General features: G+C 36.8%; 1 protein-coding gene across 6 annotated transcripts; it reads right to left on the reverse strand.

The window, feature by feature from the left end:
* Window positions 1–1,015: 1,015 nt before the first annotated feature.
* On the reverse strand, window positions 1,016–14,778 carry vegfaa (vascular endothelial growth factor Aa). 6 transcript variants are annotated; one of them, XM_051131228.1, is made up of 8 exons: window positions 14,043–14,778; window positions 12,229–12,271; window positions 10,019–10,215; window positions 9,669–9,745; window positions 9,431–9,463; window positions 5,347–5,438; window positions 3,932–4,063; window positions 1,016–2,401 (listed from the first exon to the last, which is right to left on the reverse strand). In XM_051131228.1, the coding sequence occupies exons 1-7, from the start codon at window positions 14,106–14,108 to the stop codon at window positions 3,948–3,950; spliced, it is 624 nt and encodes a 207-aa protein (XP_050987185.1). In that variant the 5' UTR covers window positions 14,109–14,778; the 3' UTR covers window positions 1,016–2,401; window positions 3,932–3,947. The 6 variants fall into 6 exon arrangements, 4 of the variants coding, with proteins under 4 accessions (XP_050987185.1, XP_050987186.1, XP_050987188.1 ...); XR_007829387.1 differs by lacking the exon at window positions 3,932–4,063 and having other exon boundaries at window positions 5,193–5,438; XM_051131229.1 differs by lacking the exon at window positions 5,347–5,438.
* Between the last annotated feature and the right edge of the window lie 7,794 nt (window positions 14,779–22,572).

Genomic DNA, 22,572 nt, shown 5'->3' on the forward strand with positions numbered 1-22,572 from the left:
CAATTATTTAAAAGCCAAAAAAAAACAGAGCATCTCAGATCTTTCTGATGGTTAATGTTGGTTTGAGTCTCTTCACATTCATTACACACAAACAAAGGTTGGAAAGGAAATAAACCAAAGGAAAGAAAGCACTGCTTATAATCCTGGTCAGAATTTTGTAGCAGTCACATGGCAAATGTAAAAGGTGCTGCAAATCTATATCATTAACCTTCAAGACTTACTATCTAACAAACGTGTAATTAACCTTGGGATTCCGTTTACTCTCAGTTTCATTATTGTGCTGTTATAAAACAATGTCTGGATCAGTATCTTTGTATTCAATACAGACAATGCAGACAAAATATGGTCCTGATTCCACCTTCATTCTTCTTTTGTATATGTCTACACAATGATGTGTCTTATTGTAGTATAATAAATTTGACAGCCCATTCCAAGATGAGTCTCACACAAACATATCAAATGGCTTCAGAAGATTTGTCTGTATACCTTTTTGGTTTTTTTTTTTTTTTTTTTTTTTTGGAGCTTGGCAGCGTAAATAAGCATCCACTATTGTTACATAGAAAAGAGAAGCTGGTTCTCATAGAATACAGAAAATAGCACAAGGTCAGAATGACATGAGGGTGTGTAAATGATGGTAATTCTTCAGAGATCTTTGAGGGGGGGGAATCAATTATGATGTGAGCACAGTCAAGATTTTCCATGTATTTTTCATCTCAGTGTCTGAAGTGAAAGTGAAATTTTAGTCTAGAGTTTTTGTTGTTGTTGTTGTTGTTTTTCAAATACGTCTAAGTTGTTTCATAAAAGCTTTTTATAGAATATGCCATAGTGGGCATTGTCTTCATTTCTTTACAGCATCTTGACCTAAAGCGTCAGTGTTATTTGTGCAAATGCTTTTTCCTACAGTGAGTGTACATGTGTATAATTTATTCTTTCTTTTATAAATGTAACAACATTTTGGACATAAGTGCGTGCAACTGTAAATTGTAGACTGACAAAAATAGCACACTCACCAAACAGAAATCCATTTTTGCTTTAATAAAAAACAATATCATTTGAAAATAAATATGTTTAATAGTTATACTAAAAACACAAAGGATGTTAATATTTAACAGCACCAATAAATATATTACTGTGAAAATATACTGAAAATGTGGGTGTACATGGCAAACAAACAAACAAAAAAACTAATTTCTGGCACTTTCACGCAAAGAGAATGTTTGTTTTTCGATCACAAAACCTCGTCAGCAGGTCTCGCATCTCCACCAAACTGATCGCTGATACAAAAACGTTCAGATAGACTAAAAAGGCGCTTTCAGGAATGTTGAAGTGTTCATTTCTCTCTCTTTTGTCTTTCGTTCTATAAAGCCATCCACAGTTTTTCAGATTGGTGACAATGTCGATAGGAAACAAAGCGAAACAATATCAACAATAACACTGCATATAAATAGATCAAATTAAATACACAGAATACTGAACATATTCTAACATTATAAATTAGATGTAGTGAACTACACAAAGGGATATTAGTTATGTATATACAGATATTGTGTGGTAATGAACAGTTCCTAAAGTCGTGTGCAATATTATTCTCTTTGGAAAACATTACGAAACTTAAATATCTACCGCGGTGAACGGAATGAGTCCGTTCTTCAGCAAAAGTCATAATCATTTTGTCACATTTATCCTTTTTTTTAGATTTCCATATATACATACATGTAATATCCCTTTAGTACTATCACACCAAGTCCTATTGGTTGTTAGTCAGTACAGGTGTCTTTTTGACTAAGACTTCACCCTAGCAAGAGTGACATCACAGAAAAAGATAGTTCCGCATTCGTAACCCGTGCCTGGACCCACTGTTCCGAACATTCCGGAAAGAATCGTTATTATTATGTCACTTCCTCTCCTTTGACTGACAGTCTGTAACTGTTCATATAAAGGGTTGGAGGCTGTCGTTTGCACCTCTCAGCGAAGTCTTGGACATTCGATCCGAGTCTTTAAATATGAATCCACAGCGGGCCGATCCAGTGAAGCTTTACCTCACTGCGTTCTGTCCAGTCTTAGGCCCAGGTGCAGTGACACTGAAATATATCCCATTCACACGCCAAGCAGCGTCTTCGTTTTGCTTTTTTTACTTTGTAGGTGATAGCAGCGACACACATTGTCATTGTCATTTAATATATATAATATATATTCTATATATTCATATATTAATATCTTTAAAATATACATCGGGATGATATCTCCTTCCCTTCGTTTCATTGTCTGTCTTTTGTTCAGGGTAGTGTTTGTAGTTTGTCCAGGGAATGCATCCTCAGGTTTAAAAAGTGCTGTGCCGTAAAAAAATTCCTTCATTCAGTGTTCTGCCCAGCGCGCCGCTCATCATCTTGGTTTTTCACATCTGAAAGAGAACAATTGACAGGTTAGAGATCTGCTTGAGATATATGTCAACATATGTCAAGATTCACCTGAAAGATTGATCTGTGTTTCACCCACCCAACCAACCAATCAGGGTTAAGCCTGTTTAGCCACACTACGGTTTTTACAATGGAAAACTAGGGCTCGCAATGAATAATGACTGATTTGTTTATAAAACATGTATGTTGTACTTTAAATGATTTACTTTAATATCCTTTAAAAGTAATATATATTTAAAAGAACATACTTGTTGTGAATGTGAAATATAATGTCAATTTCAGACATTTTATTGCATATTAAGTGAAAATAAAGGAAAATGTTTTGTAGTTTAAATTGATTTTAAATGCAGTTCGCTGAACTTTACAGTGATTTTTTGACCCACTTAAGTAGGACTTAAGTACGCTCTTTATATATAGTTTTATTATTACTTATATTGTCCTTGAAATATGGTTAAAGTGTTACTGCCGAATCTACTGACTGTAGTTTCTATTGAATCTTGTATGTCATGTATTACATGAATTTGTAATTACACATTTATACATTTAAAACATATTAACTTTAAGTAATACTAAAAAAAAACAAAAACACACACAGCAGTTAAAATTAGCTTTAGTATGTTAGTCTGATTATCTACAAGTACAGTTTTTTAAAATAGAAAAATCTACTTTTATTTAGATTTGACGTACACTGAAAGTGCAAACTGAGTACAATTAAATGCACTAAATACTTAAGTGCAAACTAAATGTAGTTATTTTGTATTTCTGGCAGTCTGGTCAGAAACATTGCCTTTTTTTTACGGTTAGGTAAAAATATTCAAAGGTTAGACTTTTTAATGGGGTTAAAATTCGGGTTGGGTGAAATGACCACAGGATCAATGTATGCTGTGATCTCCACAAAACATAACACTAACATTTGAACAGCATATACAGAACGCTAACATACGATCACACAGTTTCAATTAGTGGGACAGTTGATGAGAAGCAAACAGCATGGACACACTTATATATTCACATATATAATTCAACAAGATCTCATATTAGGTTTTGGAAATATGGACAGCTAATGGCATGATTTTGCAAGTGATGGCAAAATCAATAATACCAAATTAAATTCTAACCCATTATGAACAAATGACAAGATAAACAAAGGAGTTACTCAGAGCAGGATGTTTGAGTTGCACTTCACAAACACACACAAACATATGCAGCATCGCTGCCTGTTTACTCAAAAACACAAAATCATAATGCTTGCTGATAGAATATCAGCATACTCAGTTCATGTACACTGTTAATCTTTTCTTTGCTAAACACTACAAAACACTAGTGCGCAGCAGTAATGCACCAGATTCTGACATCAAATATCGCACCTCACAGCAAATACACCACATACACACTCACTACGTCACCATGCAAATATAGACGGGAAAATGCAACAAGCGCTATATGCATGCATATTTCGGATAGGACTGGATGAGGAGATGCATGTTGCACGTGGTGACAGTTCATAAACAAACCTGCAAGTTCTTTCGTTTAACTCAAGTTGTCTGGACTTGCATTGCAATTGTGTGAATTTGCAGGAGCATTTACAGGTGAGGGGGTCCTGCACATACAAGCGCTTTCTTCTCTCTGAACAAGGCTCACAGAGGCTGCAAGGGAAGCAGAAGGGAGAGACAGAGAGACATCTAAGCACTAGTGATTTGGGCAGAGAGCTGGAGACACACACACACACACACACACACTCACATGCACCTCACCATCACACACCACCTCCATTCACTGCATAAATTTGGGTCCATTTTGTTTCGTTTTAAAGATGGGCAGCATTAGTGGCAGATTGTGTGTGATGAGAGTGAATAATGAGCTCATTCATTCAGCAAGCCCACGTGAGACACGGTGAATAGCGGCAACATTGAAATCAGACAGGAACAGTTATTGGACTGACAGACAACTGCATTCACATACACATATTCACATATGCATGGATGAAAGCAGTGTGAAGCGAAAGCAATGACTGTTAAAGGAGCTTGTTCAGCTACAGAAAGTTGAGAAGCACAAATTTTGAATAATAGACACATTATCTGTTCTAAAATTTTGTAGTTTGTGGTTTGGTTTAAATATTCTGATTTTTGATTTAATATGAATTCAAAAAAATAAAAGACAAAAACATTCACAGAAACTAAAAACATGATTTATTATAAGAACCATACCATCCTTAATCAATATATTTTCCTTAGACATAAGCCAAAATGTCACTTTGTCAATGTAGGTCAATATAATAAAAAAGCAAATAAACAAAAGCAAAACCAGTTGTGATATGAAAGTAGAATTTGCACTTGTTAGTCAATGTTTAATTTAGTTTACTTATGCATTATATTTTCTTTTATGCACTAAAAAAAAGATAATACAGAATAAAAAAGACTAGCCAGTATGTATTCTGCACATCGACATACACAAAATACTATTTTTATTTTTTATTTATTTCTTTGTTTTCTATGGGAGTGTTATTTGTCTTAAACTGAACAAAAAGGTTTAAACTAGATTTTCAATTACGCCAATATACAAGTGCACTTTAAATAAATGACAGAGTCATTTCACTGTTTTCAGTGTAGTAAAGAAGAGCTCGTCTACAGGCGAGAGATTCAAGCTGCTGTTCTCAGGAACATCAAAGGGGCCGAAATACAGGTGAGGGATCACATGAGCATGGTGTCATCCCAGCTGTGGCGGCACATTAGTACGATAATGACAGAGACAGCCATGCAACCTCTGTTTATTTACCTTTGGTTGCTTTCCTCTTTGCGGGCCGTGGGCCAACAGTGTGAATTTGAGTACAAATAAATGCAGACTGGGGCTTTAAGCCGACAAGACAAATGAGATTACAAAGAGCAAACAAGCTGCCCTAAAATAAAGCCAACAACTGAGAGCAAAATACTGCTTGAGCGCAGGTGAGCCGAGGCGCTGAGATCGCCCGAATCTCCCTCTCTTGCTCTCTTTCGGCTTTTAACCCTCCCCACTCTGGGTTTTCTGCAAAACAGGAAAATAACGCAAGAAAAGGATGTCTAAATGAAGCTGCGGACAGTCATGCTGAGAAAGATCAATCAGCACTAGGGATGTCAAAATACTTTGGTATCAGTTTGATACTAATTTAAACAAATAGTAATAATAATAATCAAAATTGTGTAGTAAGCAATACTTTTTATAAGTCTTTTTAATATGTTTTATTGTTTTAATTAATAATTAATTTAAATTTTGTTTTAAAAAATACTAATTTGATATTTACTTACACTACCGTCCCAAGTTTTTTAAAGGAAAAAAAAAATTCAGAAAGAGTGCATTATAATGTTGCAAAAGATTTCTTTTTCTAAAATATAAAGCAGCACAACTGTTTACAACATTGATAATTATAAGAAAATGATTATGTGACACTGAAGATCGGAGTTATAATGCTGAAAATTCAGCTTCGATCACAAAAATAAATTACATTTTAAAATATATTACAATAGAAAATAGTTACTTTAAGTTGTAGTAATATTGAACTATTTTACTGTATTTGATCAAATAAATGCAGCCTTGGTGAGTATAAACTTTCAAAATGCATAAAGAAATTTTAAAAACACAAAATAAATTACCAACCCCTGAATTTTGAATGGTAAAATCAAAGGCTACAAGCCACTGTTTTGAACCTTTTTTTAAATATTGTATTAATATTTAGCATTTTAAATAAGTAATATTCAGCTGTGGTATCAAATTTTATATTGAGAATTGTTCAAATCCACTGGTATTAGAATACGCTACTGAAATTTTCCCATTGTGACAACTCTAATTAAAGCGAGGAGCAGCACGTCACAGACAGTCCTCATGAGGAATCAATGGCAGACGCTACAGTCCAAATAAGCAGCTGAAGGAACTGAGCCGTTGCATGTGTGTGTGTGTGTGTGTGTGTGTGTGAGGAGCTTAGAGGTAAGGATTGAAGTACAAGGAGCTGAACTTGAGCTTGTGAATCAGAAGCGAGAGTCGCCGGGCTCCCCGCCCCCCGCGTGAGCGCTTGCCTACGTGCAGAGAGAGACGACATGCAGAGAGCCGGCGCTTAGCCCCATGACCAACGGATTTCATTTAGCCCTCTCAGCTAACCCCATCCATCTCTCTACGCTCGCATTAACCTATAGGTGCAGAAATGCACACAGCCGCCGCTCATCCAATTAAACCGGGAACATTCCTTGACCTGAGCCTACCGCATTTTGATCACACTTAAACCGTGAATGTCTTTCCATTAGACAAAATATCAGAGCAAAAAGATGCTGAAGAAGCTTTTATCAACACTGACTTCACTTTTCTGAGCCATTTTTGAAATGACATTTGACCAAGTGGTGTCAGGGTCGGTTTTTAGTGGATGCATGAAACGTGTTTTTTGTACAATTTTTTAAAAGTATTTTTGATGTTTCTGTTATAGGTACTGCAATTGTTAGCTATTCCTACTGTTTTACTCATAAAATGGGGATCTTTTTTATTATAAATCAATATATCTGGGTTTATTCAGCAACGTTAAATCATATTTTGGACATTTGCTGGTCCCCACTGACTTCCATAGTATGGTAAAAAAAAAAAAAAAATACATGGAAGTCAATGGGAACCAGAAACTGTTTGGCTACCCACACTCGTTAAAATCTTCAAAAATCTTCTTTGCATTAATTATTAGAAAGAAATTCATACAGGTTTGGAACAACTTCAAGGTGAGCCGCATTTTAGGTGAACTATCCCTTTAAGACACAATAGCACTAAATGAGGTTTGTGAAACCGCTCACGGTAACCAACAATAACCTCAGTCTCAGGATCACCTACTATTTAGAAGGCTAAAAATAAAAGTGGGTTAATGACAGACACTTGTTACTATGATTAGTGTGGGGAAGCAGGCAAGGGTCAGACTTGAGCAACTGCGGTGTGAAGAGAGCGGCGGGTGGTCTTCACAGACACCATCTTACAGCTGCCATAAAGTGCCAGAGCCTCGCCCACAAGAAAAACTGAAACGATCCTATAAAAGAATCCGTTATCGGCAGGTCAGGGCTCTTAGGAGATACATACAGAGCAATCCAGGCTTTTACACAAGCACCATGGGCTGTAAAACCTTAGAGAGGCCTGGCGACACCTGACCAGCTCAACACTTGACTTGTTGCTCTAAATTTAGATTTACCGCAATCAACTTGGTGGGTGAACGGTTTATTGTGATTATTACTATTAATAAATGTAATTATTTTAATATTTGGTCACATTCATATTGCCAGTCTTTTAAAAGGCGATCAAGGCTATGCATTGCAGTTAATTAGAACTTGTTGTGCATATTTTAATAATATTTAAATATGATACAATTTGCTAAACGAAGCTGAATGCATAATCAAATTACCAAAAATATTTCAGAAACAAACATGCAAGATTTTTGTTGAAATATTGGTGTTTGGATTTTTTCAGAGGGCACACATTCAGCATTCAGCACATGCTTTTATTCAAAATGACGTGCATAATTACTTTTTCTTTATGATACGGCCATGTTCAGCAATGGCAAGCATTAAAAGTATGAATGGTTATCTGCCAGAAATAGAGACATACTAACTATAAAAAGACGTCCAGCACAAATAAAAGGAAAAGCAGGTTTTGTTTTGGGTGTTGTGTCATGATTAATTCCTGTTGAAAGCAGTGAGTATTGAGTTTGCGCCCGAGGATTAGGAGGGATTCGGCTGTTGTAACATTTAGTGGAAGTTGACTTTACTGTTTGGGTGTGAGAACAGTCAAGTGTTTCACTTATTAGCTTTGCTGTGGGGAAACGGGGTTGTGGGTGTGTCAAGGCGTGCTGTGGGAGTCATGACGGCTGTGGTCGTAAACTGGGCGATTTCTAAATTCGCACAATATATTTGCGACAAAATTAGCAATCAATTACGCATCGGAATGAATAATTCTCTGGTTTGTTGTATTTAATATGTACTCATTTATTTCTTTATAATGCTAGGACAATGCTTGTGAACTTTTAGTACTTAGTGGCGACAGTGATCCAGTAGAGGGAGCACTGAAAGTCTGTGCTGAAATAATATATATATATATATATATTTTTTTTGTATAGTTTTAGTTCAGCTGATATAAAAGATTATTATTTTTATTTTTTTTTTTTTTAAGGCTGCGGATTGATGAACTGCACACTGCAGAAGTGTGCACATGTGAGCCTAAGAATAAACTTCTTTTTATTTAATTTATAAGGACAGTGGCCAGATGACTGTGAGCTGGATTTCCTGGAACTTTATATTTGGAATTACATATAAGTGAAGATAAAGTAAACTCAGGGGTGCTGTGTGTTTACAAAGTAAGCTTGCGCTGGCGCTGTGAACATCTGAGTTCATTTAGAGTGCTTTCACACAAGACGAAATTCTTGTGAAACACCCTAGCACTACCACTGAACAATAAGCAAATGAGATGCACCAGTTAAGACAAAGCAAGCAGCATGAATCGGGCAATGAGGTAGATACGCATTCTCACCCACATCCTCTCAGCTGTCATTCGCTCCACTCTCATACAGACAGCAAAGACTGTTGAAGCTGCACTTACAGTGAGTCACATACATAATATAAACACTGACCCACTGACTAATCAAGTCTGAATGACTAGCTCCTACTGGAACTCATTCCTAAAAGAATGTTATGCTCTCAGTTTGATCGGTCAGTCCATGCGTGCAGCTAGAGATACACTGCATCTCCAACACTTGAGCTTTACTGCTAAGTGCTAACTGTGCTAACTGCTAGCATAGTGTCCAGCTGGCTGCTTCTCATCGCCGGTCAATCAACCCAGTCATTGCAATTTTTAGCCGTGTGTTTAGAAACGCCCTGCGCCGTCTAGAACCGTCCACACTGTCAACAAATGAGTCTTAACCAAATTCCAAAATGGACAAATTGACTGGTTCAGAAACATCTGATTTCTTAAAATCACCCCAGAGCTTGACAATAATAATAATAATATCAAAACAAAACTGAACTTACTTTTCTTTCTTTGATTTGACTTCTACCTTTTGCCTAAAAAAACAAAAACAGAGGTTTAATTCACATTTCATAATTTAAAGTAGTTCACACAAAAGTGTGCATTGAATTGAATTATGAAGATTTTGTGTTCCCACAGAACAAATAACAGCATAGTGAACAACAAGTGAGTAAACTTTGAGGATAATGGACAGTTTACTCTTTCTTGAAGATGCATTTAATCGTAGTTTTAGAGACGTACCTGCATTCACACTTGGTGTGTTCTGTGAAGCTCAGTTGAAAATTATGCTGCGATACACGCTGTTTGACTCGCAGTACCTACAGGAATATACAAAACAATGACTGTATTATATATATGACTGTATTTTATGTCCTTTTTCTTACACACTGTTGAATAAATCACAAGACCAGGCCTCAACTGAGGCCAAGAGCAACTTCAGCCGCATAAGCGGAGTGTAAACACAGTGTGCAGTGGTAAACAACATAGCTGACATGCCAGTTAACACCGCCTCACTGTCCCCATGTTAGGCAAGTATGAAGTCATAGGAAGCAGGGTGAAGGATTGCACACGCTGGATTGAACCAGTCTCACCTCCATGGTGACGTTGCGCGTCTCTGTAGGGACGCACTCGAGCGCTTCGTCATTGCAGCAGCCTGCACAGCGCATGAGAACCACACAGGACGGGATGTACGTGTGCTCGATCTCGTCGGGATACTCCTGAATGATGTCAACCAGCACCTCTCGTGTCTTACACGCGCTCTTTTTGTACACCTCCATGAAGAGAATCACTAAAGAGGAAGCAAAGTGAGAGTTCAGTCAATATCATATAGCAAAGTGAGAGTTCAGTCAATATCATACTGATGCGTTTTCTTATCTTTTTTTTTTACAGTTACAGGTACAGTTCACGTAATGTTTTATCATTATATACTTACCGTCATGTCTATCCAAACCTGTATGCTGTTATTTTTTTCTGTGAAACACAAAAACAGAATTTTTGAAGAATCTTCATGCAGCTCTTTTCCATGTAACGACAGTTCATAATGACCATGACTGAGTCTGTCTCTCGCACAAAGCTATCATAAAAGCTATTTCAAAAAAAAGAAGTGCACCTGTAGAAGTGCACAAATCTTAAAAGTTTTTTTCAACTATGTTCAAACATAATATAAAAAAATAATATTCATGTAATTAAAGGCAACTCTTATGACTGTTTCTTAACACACTTAAGTGCACTTGTGTGCACATGTATTAATGTCACATTAAAAGTTGATCTTTGAAGTGCATTGTTTTATTAATCTTTTGTTGTGGTTTAAAGAAGTATGCTTATGTTGATGTGTTGACTAATTTACTAAACCACATGTAATGTACTTGATTATGCTTTTAACGTTAATGTGTTATTCAATATTACATTTAATGTTACTATTGAACCTTTTGTACTTTTTAAAGCCAGCAGTCATGGTAACTATGAAAAGAGCGGCATGAAGATTCTTCTCCTTTTGCGTTACATGGTGAAAATAACAGCATACAGGTTTGGAATCAAATTAGAATGACTCAATAATTTCCATTTTTTACAAAAACGAATATTTCCTGAGCAAGGCCCACCATTAAAGTCATATCCATGGCATAACACCTCACACAGGCCTGTTCTGCTCACTGGGGACTTCACATTCCCAAAGGGACAAAAAAAAGCATGTCACACATGTTGAGGCACACACACGAGCACATGTGCCCCACTTGCACGTCCACCCTAATCTGTACACCTCCTTAAACTGGCTTCCCATCATTCATTCTGACCCCAGTGCCTCATGACCCGCAGACTGCCAGAGAAAAGCGTGACCTCAGGCAGTGTGGCGCCAGGCTTCACTGCAGACACCTGACCTCCGTCAGAAGCCCACCCTGCGTGACACTCCCTGCCACCCATGAATCTGTCAGTGCCCCAGAGCCATGCGGGAAAACCAAACACGACTGTATTCATGATGCTGATCATGATAAAGTCAGTAACTGCTAGTGATTAGTTGGTGGTACCAACCACATTTCACCCTACCATGGCACTTCTTTGTTTATGGCCATGATGTTTGTATCCCATATCGTTATTTAGCAAAGTGCAAAGTCATACATAGCCTGCTTTGATTTAGCCAGTTAGACTGTGGTTCTGTTTCTTATTACGTAAATGTAAACTGACTGCTTCTAACCACATTCAATGTTCGTTTAATGCAAAGCTAAATCGTCTAGCATAGGAGCTCTACAGTGTGGGAAAGTGTTTATGAATGGAAGCAGATTGTGAATGACGTAAAAATAACAATACACGTCCCCCCAGAAAACGTAACAGGGACTCTATGCAAACAACCAGGTCCACTGCTAACAAATAATTGTGACCTTGAGGACAAATCAGGAATAAATCATGCAGTCTTTGTTAATAAACAAACACAACCATGGTCAATGACTCCACACAAGGTTGCTTGCGGGTGGAATGAATTATTCACTTTGACGATACTAATGAGGGTGGGAAATATATGCCCTGACTCCTAATGTGGAGTGTCCAAGCAAATATTTATATAAGTGCAGGCTCAGCGTGATATTAAACTGATTAAGGAGAAACAAAGGAGAACTGCAAACACACAGTACTGGATGGACTACGTAGTCTTATTACCTTCCTCAGAACTGGGATAAAACCATTTGCTGTTTAATCTTTGCCTTGAGAATGTCATTGCATATGCATCCTCCAGGTGGTGCTGGATTCTTAACCCCATTTTTTTTATATATATATCAAACATGCTTCAACATTTATCATCAAAATGACTTACCGTCATTTTTGCTCTTTACCCCGTCTTTGGGTATGGGGGAAGCCTGTCAGGACAGAAAAGTGACAGCTGTAAGTCACAGAACACATAAAACAAGTTAAATCTGACTTATGTTACACACCACTAAAAGCAACCAATAGTAATGGTTGGGACAATCTCAAAATGGAACATTTCATTGAGTTTTGCACAACCAAAAGATCTTTACACTATACATGGTCTAGAATTAGACTCTTAGTACATAAGTCTTAGGAAAGGAGTTTACAGTAGTCATTTTCAACCTTTTTGACTCCTTTTGGCCAAGAAAATAATCAGAGGCAGCAATATTTAGGCTAAAGGTGAATAAACTTCTTGTTTTCCAAGCTTTTAATTATCATAAACGTGCAGTCTCAATAGATTATAAACATGATTCCATTAGTTTCAAGAACCATATGTCCTTGAGTAAAATCTACAGCTGTTGAGGCTACAAAAAGCAAGAAATATGATTTCAATTATATGTGCCCTGTTAGAGGAAATATAAAAATGGAACCTTTAGGGTGTACAACAGCTTGTCACTGGGGCAGTTCCTTTAAAACGACACCCGCTGTTCCCCTTAACATATGTGTAACTAATATGAGCACATATTAGTACCTTAAGTCTAACCATGATCCAGTGTGGGTATATCTAAAGAAGCCCTGTAATTGCAAATCTACCCAAACTGTATCCTTTTTAAGAATTTAATTAAGTTACATTGAGGTTAGACTTAATTTAAAGACGTTCAAGTCATCCTGTGGTCCTTGGGAGGCTCCTGGGGCCCTCTAGTGGGGCCCGGACCCTTAAAAACCAGACTTTCAAAATCTAGTAAGGGAGTTTGAATGCTTTCAGAAAGTAAGTGTAGATTTTTATAATCTTTCTTTTTCTTTTTAATGGGATTTTATCTTCTAAAATCTTAGTAAGGGAGTTCATTCGTCATTCAAAGCGGTTGCAGACAGCCAATGATTCACATGCTACAATTCAGACTACTATTCTTTTTTCCCGCCTACAGATTAGTCTCGGTGGCGAGAGAGTGCGTGATCGGTTGCTGGTTGGTCGCGTTACTGCAGGTGGCGTGGACTGGCGCAACAGCTCTCGATGTTGCGTGAGAATCTCGCCGGTTTGCCTCTGAGACCATCTGCTTTATATCTGAGCAGACATTTTTCATATTCTGCGTTAGGACAATGACGACTAACCAGCAAACGATGCCAGTTTACCTCGTACCAATATGTTTCACGACATCAAGCATACGTGCGTTGCCATATCACGATTCAAGTAAATGAATTAATTAGGCGGGAGACAAAGAAACGAAGGCGTTCAGGTAATATCTTGTCATTATCCTCGTCAAGAGAGCGGTTGGTTGCAGTATTTTAAGTTTTAAGGTATCGCAAGCACTAATAAAATGCAGAAAGTCAATGCTGTGTCTGTATTGATAATACGACTGATAAGAAATTGCTTTCTGATTGATTGAACAGAACGGAATAACCCGTATGTAAACTCCCGTTGGAGCACGTAGTCTGACAGAACTGCTTCAACTGGAAATGTGCGATTATAAATAAAAACATTGCCTAATTGAGAACAAATCCAACAGTAACAGTAACATCAGTATTGCTTAAGGCAGTAACTTTTAAGCAGAAAAGCCCACGTGAAACTTCAGGTAAGCATATATAAAGATGTATAAATGGTGTAATGGACAAATGCATTTCGTCATCATGCGTGTAATCTGACCTCACATTAATAAAAAATGAATTGCTTTATCTTTCCGCAATTTCTCTCATTTCAAAGCCACCAAATTACAAAGCTCTTACCTTTACAGCAGACAGATGAAGGAGAGCCGCAAAAAATAACTGTATCGAACAGACAACAAAGTTCATGATTGTAATTCCAGTGGTGTGTGGCGGCGAGCGTCACTGAACAGTCTTTGGCTCTCAAAACAATTAAAAGCGAAGCTGCTGAATATGAATGAACCGTGTGATATCGTGGGTCAAAGTAACAATCCCATTCTGCCCTTCAGGACCGAAGCACCTGCGTCGAATCCACTAAAACGAACTTCTTGAACGCTAGCGCTCCTCCAGAGAATTTAATACTATAAATAATCGCAATAACAGTAAAAATAAACGAATAACAAAGAAAAGAAAGCGGAGAAAATCCACACTATACTGGTCCTCCTTTTTCGCTTTTAAAATCCACAGTATAACGGAAAGTCGACGTCTAATACGTCTGATTCCAAAACGTCACAAACAAAACAAAATAATAATAAAAAAGTTTCGTACACTTCCAAGCGCAACCTCCACTCTGCACGCGTGACTGTGGGGCCAGAGAACGGCTTCTGCGCATATGATTATCACCAAGAGCAAGATATTACATGTGCCGGTATAAAGTGATCCAATGGCAGTCCCTGGTTAAACTTCAGCGGGTGTTGCCTTCTTTTCCTCGCCTTATTTCCGCTCTTGCTTTGGCTTTTGTTGTCTCATAACGTTGTGGATGTTATCTGGCGGTACGGGGAGGTCTTGTCACTTTGCGCTCGCTCTGTCTTTCAGCGCTTCTGCTGCTCAGTGCTGCAGATCTTGAGAGTTGAGAGAATCGGCACATGCGGCGAGAGCGCTGATTGGTCAGCCAGAATCGACGTAATTGGGATGCTCCAATGCGAAGGGCTTGACTCACTTCAGCAGGACTTCAGAAGGTGGGAAATTTTTGCATAATTCCCATTGCGTGTGGATTATTCAGCTTCATAGAAAGTATAAAAATAGGTATAGGTTTACCAAAGCATTTCAAATGAATTAAATCCGTAGTCGGCTAGGTCCTGTATTTCCTTTCCAGTTGATTTTGTACAGGTCTAACCAGTTTGTAGGCCTACTGATTGTTGATTCATGCTAATTAGCAACTTTAGACATAAAAGGCCTCATTTGTTAACATTAGTTATTGCATCAGCTAACAGGAGCTAACAATGAACAATACATTTGTTACAATATTTATGAATCTGTGTTAATGTTAGTTCACGTTAGCTCGGGTTCATTAAACAATATTACCAGACGCAACTTCTGATTTCAATAATGCATCATAAATGTTGGCATTAACACAAACTAAAATCAATAAATGTTTAAGACTGAGTCACTCAGTAAGATCCATCCATGAACGTCTTTTAGTGCAGTATTTCTTTAGTACTGAAATGGTCCTTGTATTTCTACTATTCATAAAATCTAGCATTTTACAGTATAGTAAAGGTCCCTGTATTGGCTGAGGAAGTCCTGTGAAGGTTAATTGCGTGGAATTATGTTAAAAGAAACTTAAATGGTGTTTCTCTACTGTTCAAATAAGCTGGCAACTGCTTAAAAAAACAAGAAAAGTGTGTTGGGAGCAAAGGAACAGAGCAAAGCAAATGTTATCTTTCACAATGCGAAAGTTGGTTACAATAAACATAAAAGGAACATAGTTTCAAAATCAAACCTGTTTTTTAAATACTGGGTTTTAAGAGTAATATTTTTATATAAGGTTGAAGAGCAGAGGTTAGACAAACCGTTAAAGGCATTACACTGTGATACTAAACATTTAAACGACCATAATAATATTTACAGACTTCTAATATTACAAGTTCACATGCGTTATGAATGAGGCCTAATTTATATTTGCTCTCATAAATACGTGGGTAAACACGAAAATGTTTTTCATTTTCACAAATGTGCCTGTCACTCATGTGCTCACTGGTCACAGATACCTGTGCTTGGCAGTCCTGTCATATTTTGAAACCTGCAGAAAGAAAAAAAGCATCCCATGAGGATGAATGAAAACATGAGCCGATGTTTACTCCCCTGCGGGCTGTAGGAAGTGGCAGGGGGTGATACTAGGGCTTCCAAGTTCCCATGAGTACAACTGCTGAGAAAATCTAATTCAGTCAGCTGGTACGTGAAGACTCAAGGATGGCGCCCCAGTAGAAGGATGGGAGATTTAGACGTAGCTTCATTTCCCTTCAAAATCACCATGACCTCTTTCTCACACACACACAAAATACTCATTCCCTATGTTCCCTGCCACAGATGGGTCACGGCCTTCTCTCCCACAGCGCTCAGAGTCAGACACTTTACTTTGTTACTATGGTTGCCAGCCACTTAAAGTCTCCTTCTCTTTATGCTCTGTCCTTATCCTCGCTAACTTGATCCTCGAGTGATAAGTGTAATAGGGCGGGTGACCCACTGCTGTTTCTCACTGTGGAACTTTTTGCCCTGTTAAGCTAGTAAACCATGCACCCATGCTTTGGCGCAACAACAGTACTAGGTATTCAATGATTAAATGTCATCCTGAGGAAAAACAGATTTCATATAATGAATTAGCTTTTAGTAAAACTTTAATAAGCATGTTTGGGGGCATCGGCTGAATATCTAAAGAGTGACCCAACAGACAAAGGCAAAACCATGTTTCAATAGCTTTCTGAAGGCTCCCACGCAGTGAGATCTTTGTTGATTTTCTTGAACTCCACTGAGGATGAATTATTTTATGCTAGTGAGAGGAGAAAGAGCTTGTGTTCATCTAAAGGAATTAATGAATTCATTTGTTTGAGCAGAACAGGTACTTATTCTGGTTCTCCTCAGGCCATTTATTTCATTTTACCCATAGAGGGCACTGTGTAGACACTGCCTCACATGCTGATAATCTAAAGAAATAAACTTTGCAAGTGTTCGCTGTAAGGAACAACTATGTCATGTTTACATACGTTGTATACAGTATGTTTAATGGCTCTATAACACTCTCACAGTCACATCAGTGGAATCCATTCAGCAAACCACACTGAAAAAGGTAACCTAAAACCGTAAAATCTAAATCTAAATTAATTTCATTCAACCCGAATACATCAATTTATTTCAACACATCTAATTTATATAGTTTAAATCAGGTAGAAATAGCTTTTAAAGTTAATTACCAATTTTTACAGTGCACTTAACCCAATCTAATCTACGTAAATATCGTTATGAATGATCTAGAAACAGCTTCACAGAAAGTATAACCCAAAATATGCAGTAATTAAGATTAATTGTAATAACAGCTGGGTTGGTTGACGAAGCGTACACAGTGTTAATGTAAATGGTAGCATCTTTTGCTTAAATTAAAGTCATGTGGTTGCATATTTACCAAGTTTGCACCATCAGGACGGGACCTTTTTCATGAATATTTAAACTTCATCAAAGTGTACAGAATCTTTTTTAAACTCACTCCAGATAGGTTTGGATTAACGATGCATCTTTAACCGGGTCATTCAAGGACATTAATCTTCCTGTCCTTAAACCTGAACTTACTTTGGTGGTGTGATTTTGAACCTTGAATTTTTTTTTTTCCTCATTTATTTATTTTTTATTTATTCATTTATTTGTTTTATTCATACCGTTTGGATATTTGCTTATGATATTGATCAAACACACACAATGATCAGTCCTGTGACTCGTTCAAACTCTCTAAGAGTCTCTGAAGGTTGAATCAATACGCTTTTTAAACTTGACTGCATCCCATCTCATATTATGCTATTGGGATGTTTTATACCCATTTTCTTGATTTGTGTCTTTCCACAAGCTTGTTTTGAAAGCACGTTTCCTCCAAAAGTGGATTCTTGCATTTCTACTGCCAAATAAAGGAGTACTTAGAAATTTTGATTTAGAATTTTATTCAGAACATTTCTTGTTCTAATAATCACAGCTGGTCATTGTTTTATGTGCTTACAGTTAACTGAATAACAGAAAAATGATCTGACCATAACCAAGGCATGTTTACACCAAACTGTTACTCTTTTATTGACAAAATGAGCAAGAAATGAATTCAGAATTTTAATATTCTCATATAAGAATCCACAATTTTTGTACACAGTAATAGTGAGAAACACACTGAATTAATAAATGAATGATTTTTACAGTGTATAGTTAGATTTATATTTAAATGAAATATTTTTCTTAGACTTTTCTTTGATACTATCAATGTCATGGACACATTGTCCACGAGCTCACACCTCAGTCTCCTGCTTTTCTCTTTTTAATAAATGATTTTTGCATCGAAAATCTCACTCCAGCCAAGGTCTGTCCCCCAGGTTTATCTGTCACCTTGTCCAACAGTCTAAGTCTGAGCGTATTATGTCTCCATAAAGGGCCTGATAGTTTCTGACACAGAGCGGAGGACACACTTAGATAATTCACATCACGAGTATCTGCAAGCATACTGCTCACAGCTGCGCTCCAAATAAAATGCGAAGCCGCAAAAGATTGATGTGTGAAATTAAGGCAGAAATCTGAACACGTTCTCTCGGGACAGGACGCACCTACTTTGCTGGACTGACCCTACCCATGGCTTTTACTACCCTCAAACGCCGTTCATTAATCCTAAAGGCCAGTTGGAGTTCTTTAAGACGTCTCACATGCTTTCTGTGAAAATATTTAGTCTGGGCCTCATGTCCAAGGGAGTCACAACGATAACATGAGCTGCTGCAGATCAAGACAGAGCTTGTAAACGCATTGCATAATAATGAAGACAGTTGCACCGAGGAAGACAGGGTCAGCGAGGAACTGAAGAGAGCGAAAGAAAGAGATGCTGGATTTGGGAAGTTCCTTCAGCGGTGAAATGACGTGAGCAGGGAGACATGGTGAACTCCTGCTACGGCATTCCTTACCAGGATTTAATTGAAGAATAACATGCAGGTTCATCTGCAGCGTAAAAGCCTCCCTAGCTTTTGCTGATGTCAACTTAATGAGCCCTGTCAGCATCAACACCCACACTAAACACACACAGGCCTGCTGGAGTATACTGTTGAACTGCAGCTGCTGCATAAAATACCCACCGATGATCAGCACGTCCCACTGAATCTTGAGTTCTTTCTCTGCCCCAATACTGATTTAAGGCTGATCAAAAAAATACATTCACATGTTTGTAGTAGTATGTCTAATTATTAAGAATGACACTCAATTCAAGCTCTAAGAATGAAGCAGTCTTGTAGAAATTGTAGTTGTGATTAGGAACAACTAGCTAAAAGTGCTGATGCTACCAACTTTTAATGCTACTAATTTTTTATAGATTAAAATTATCATAATTTAGTCATCCTAATGTAATTTCAGAAACATAAAAGATATTAAAAATGTAAGATTATATGGTCCACAAAAAAAATATATATATAATATATATATATATATATATATATATATATTTTTTTTTTTTTTTTCCTCATTTTATGTTTGATCTATTTATTCAGACACTTCATTTAAATTTCATTTTACTTAGTTTTTAATTTCATGCGATTTAAATAAATACATTTATTATTTAATTTAAATAAATACATTTATTATTTATTTTATTATTATTATTATTATTATTATTATTATTATTATTATTTTATTTTATTTATTTATTTTTGCTGTACTGTAAACAATGTTGTAGTATAATTTTAGTTTCATAACCCTAAGGTGCTAAGAAAGACACTAAAGAAAGAAAGAAAGAAAGAAAGAAAGAAAGAAAGAAAAAGTGCTGCAGCAACCTCCAAATTACAAATGAGAAAATAATTGAAACAGAAAGCAGCAGAAAGTGAAAACAATGCAGGTGTACTGAAGGTGCAATGACTGTAATCAGGGAAGTTAAAGTTGCAGGAGGCTTTTGTTTTTGTGTGTGTTAACTGAAGCTGCACTGAGTAGGTGTTAAACTTGTGCAAATTTGCTAGTGTGTGAATTGTTTATGCGTAGGATTTGGGAAAACTGCTTATAAGTGCTTTAAAACAAATATTTGATTCTTGGATCATGTGGCCAGCTGAGAGATTTATAGAGAGGTACAGATCTGACGCAAGTTTGTGCTGTTGAGAACTCTTCATAGCTCCATTTGAGTAGCTTTGGAATATGGCCTAGTTAGAAATGAAGCGGGTAATGGAGAGTAATAAAACGAGACCTGGATTGGCCAAATAATGGGATTGTTATGGTTTCAGATTCTGTTGCTAGTAAAAAACTCTTGAAGGTAAAATCTGGTTTTGGTATAAAAAAAAATCTAAATTATTTTCTAGAGGTTTTGATGGTATAAGAAGGGGAATCATTTGATAAAACTAATTTTTTTTTGTTTTGTTTTGTTTTGTTTTGTTTTGTTTTTTGGAGTGAAAGCGAGAAGTAGCCAAATGTTCTGGCAGCTGTTGAGAGGACAAATGGAGAGGCTGTAATTATTTTTTGACACAATTGAAATGACTGATTTTTGGTGAAGGAGTCCATGTCTTGCCATGTGTTGCTCCCTAGCAGAAGTTTGGTAAATCATTGTATAAAAACGGTTCTCAGACCATCAGCATTCAGACAGGGCCAGTGCATTTTTTTTTTTTTAAAGAGTGATGTAATATATCTTTCCATTGTAATTTGGGGAATTATAATCATACACCTCCCAAACTATAGTTTTTGGAAAATGTTGAATTTAACATCACGTTCACCACGTGCCCTCTAAGATTTTAAACTCACACCATATTATATGTATACAAACACTGCGTCTGTATATACTATGAAGTGGAGATCTAAACACTCCAGATGTAATGAAGACACCTAACAGCTGCACCATTACTTATGTGTGTTACTTATTAGCATTACATTCACATCTCACATGTTCTCTGGTGTACAGTTCTGCAGTATGTTTTCTTAATGGCCACATAAAACAGCACAGAATAATTGAGAGCAAATGTTCCCTCTTCTTTTACCCTGAGACATTTAACAGTGACTGCAGCTTTGAGATAATTATGAAAATAAAAGACGGGATATCTAATGCAGGATTGCTTAGTTTAGATATTGAATAAATGCCAATTTGATTAAGCTAAGAAAGAGGTTGCATGCTGGTGGAATGACTTACTATAGGTTTATCTCAAACATATGGCATAGAATCCACAGGAATTTGTTTCATATAACTAAAAAGTCCTGTTGACCCCCCTGTATAAGGTCCAAAAGCCATCATAAATCTAATATTGTAAGCCAGTTCCCAGCACTCTGAGCCAAGACCACAGATGGTGTCACAGTATACCAAGTGCATATCGGCACCCAGACATGCCTAAAAAAACATGTCTATATGTCAGTGCATTCTTGTGAATGAAGAAAATCTGAACTGCCAGCTTCATATCAAGTGCAAATCTGTTTTAGGCTGAATTTGAGTGTCCCCTTAATTCTCTAGTTCTTTATAAAATGTAGTATAGAACACTGCACACATCAAAACTGACTTTTTTCAATTCAGGAAGTTAAACAGATACAGAAATTAGCACAAGTTTACAAGGTCCTAATGATATGCCGTCACTGAGCTTCTACCTGATAAAAACAGTCCACACAGTTGTGGAACACATAGCACATACTGTAACAATGAGTGAGTTCCCCAGTCTATTCGGGCTATGGATACTATCTCAAAAAATGATTTATTGAACCACAATACAGCAAACAGAAGACTAAACAACAGCACATTTGATAAAGCACCGCAGACACAACTAGATAACAAATTCAGGACACTCTTGCTTACTGTATAATAGAGCCCTGGTCCGTAAGCGATTTTCAACTTTTGCTTCAGGACTTTATATATATATATACTGAAGTGGTAAAAATTATACACAAATAAAAAAAATAAATAAACCTGTCCCTAAAATGCTGTGAGTAATCCTGTATTCAGTGTAGTATGGGTTGCATATTCTTTTACCTCGGTCATTCAAGGATTTTGAAAATGAGGGCATGCCATACAACCTGTGCATCTGTGTAACTTCAGTAGGTTCTACTGAAGTGATAGATAAGTGCACCAAAATCAAAGAAAAAAAAAAAAAACTTGTAGAGAGTGAGTGATTGATTGATATTGATCGATTGATATGACTTTATTGTCAGAATTGTAAGTCTGAAATTTTTCTTGCATAACGTGTTTGTTGCACACTCTTTACAAACAGACAATATATGCACAGCCTTTGATGTCAACAACAAATATGAGGTGCATTTTCTTCTCCTTTTTGAAGTATATGAGCCTTATTTTATCATATGCATTAATCATGATTATGGTTAGTTGTGTTTTATTATTTGCTTTTACCATTATATAATTTTCCCTGTTGTCAGAACAGACCTGCAATCCAATTTTGGGTTGCAAATCACCAGTGAGAACCACTACTGTAAATAAATGGTACAGAAATACAATCAGTAATTTACTGTGTCTAGTGCTATATAAATTGTAGCTTGGCAGTTCCCAGGATGCCAGTCTCATGAGCTTAAAGAGATAGTTCACCCCAAAGACACAAATAAAATTTTGATTTATCTTCAACCCTTCCAAAGTCAGTGCAACCAAAAATTCTCAAAAAGACAAAAATAAAAAAGATTTTGTTTGCAATCCAAGTCTTCT

The sequence above is a fragment of the Labeo rohita genome, chromosome 16 (assembly GCF_022985175.1).
Source record: "Labeo rohita strain BAU-BD-2019 chromosome 16, IGBB_LRoh.1.0, whole genome shotgun sequence".
Lineage (NCBI taxonomy): Eukaryota > Metazoa > Chordata > Actinopteri > Cypriniformes > Cyprinidae > Labeo > Labeo rohita.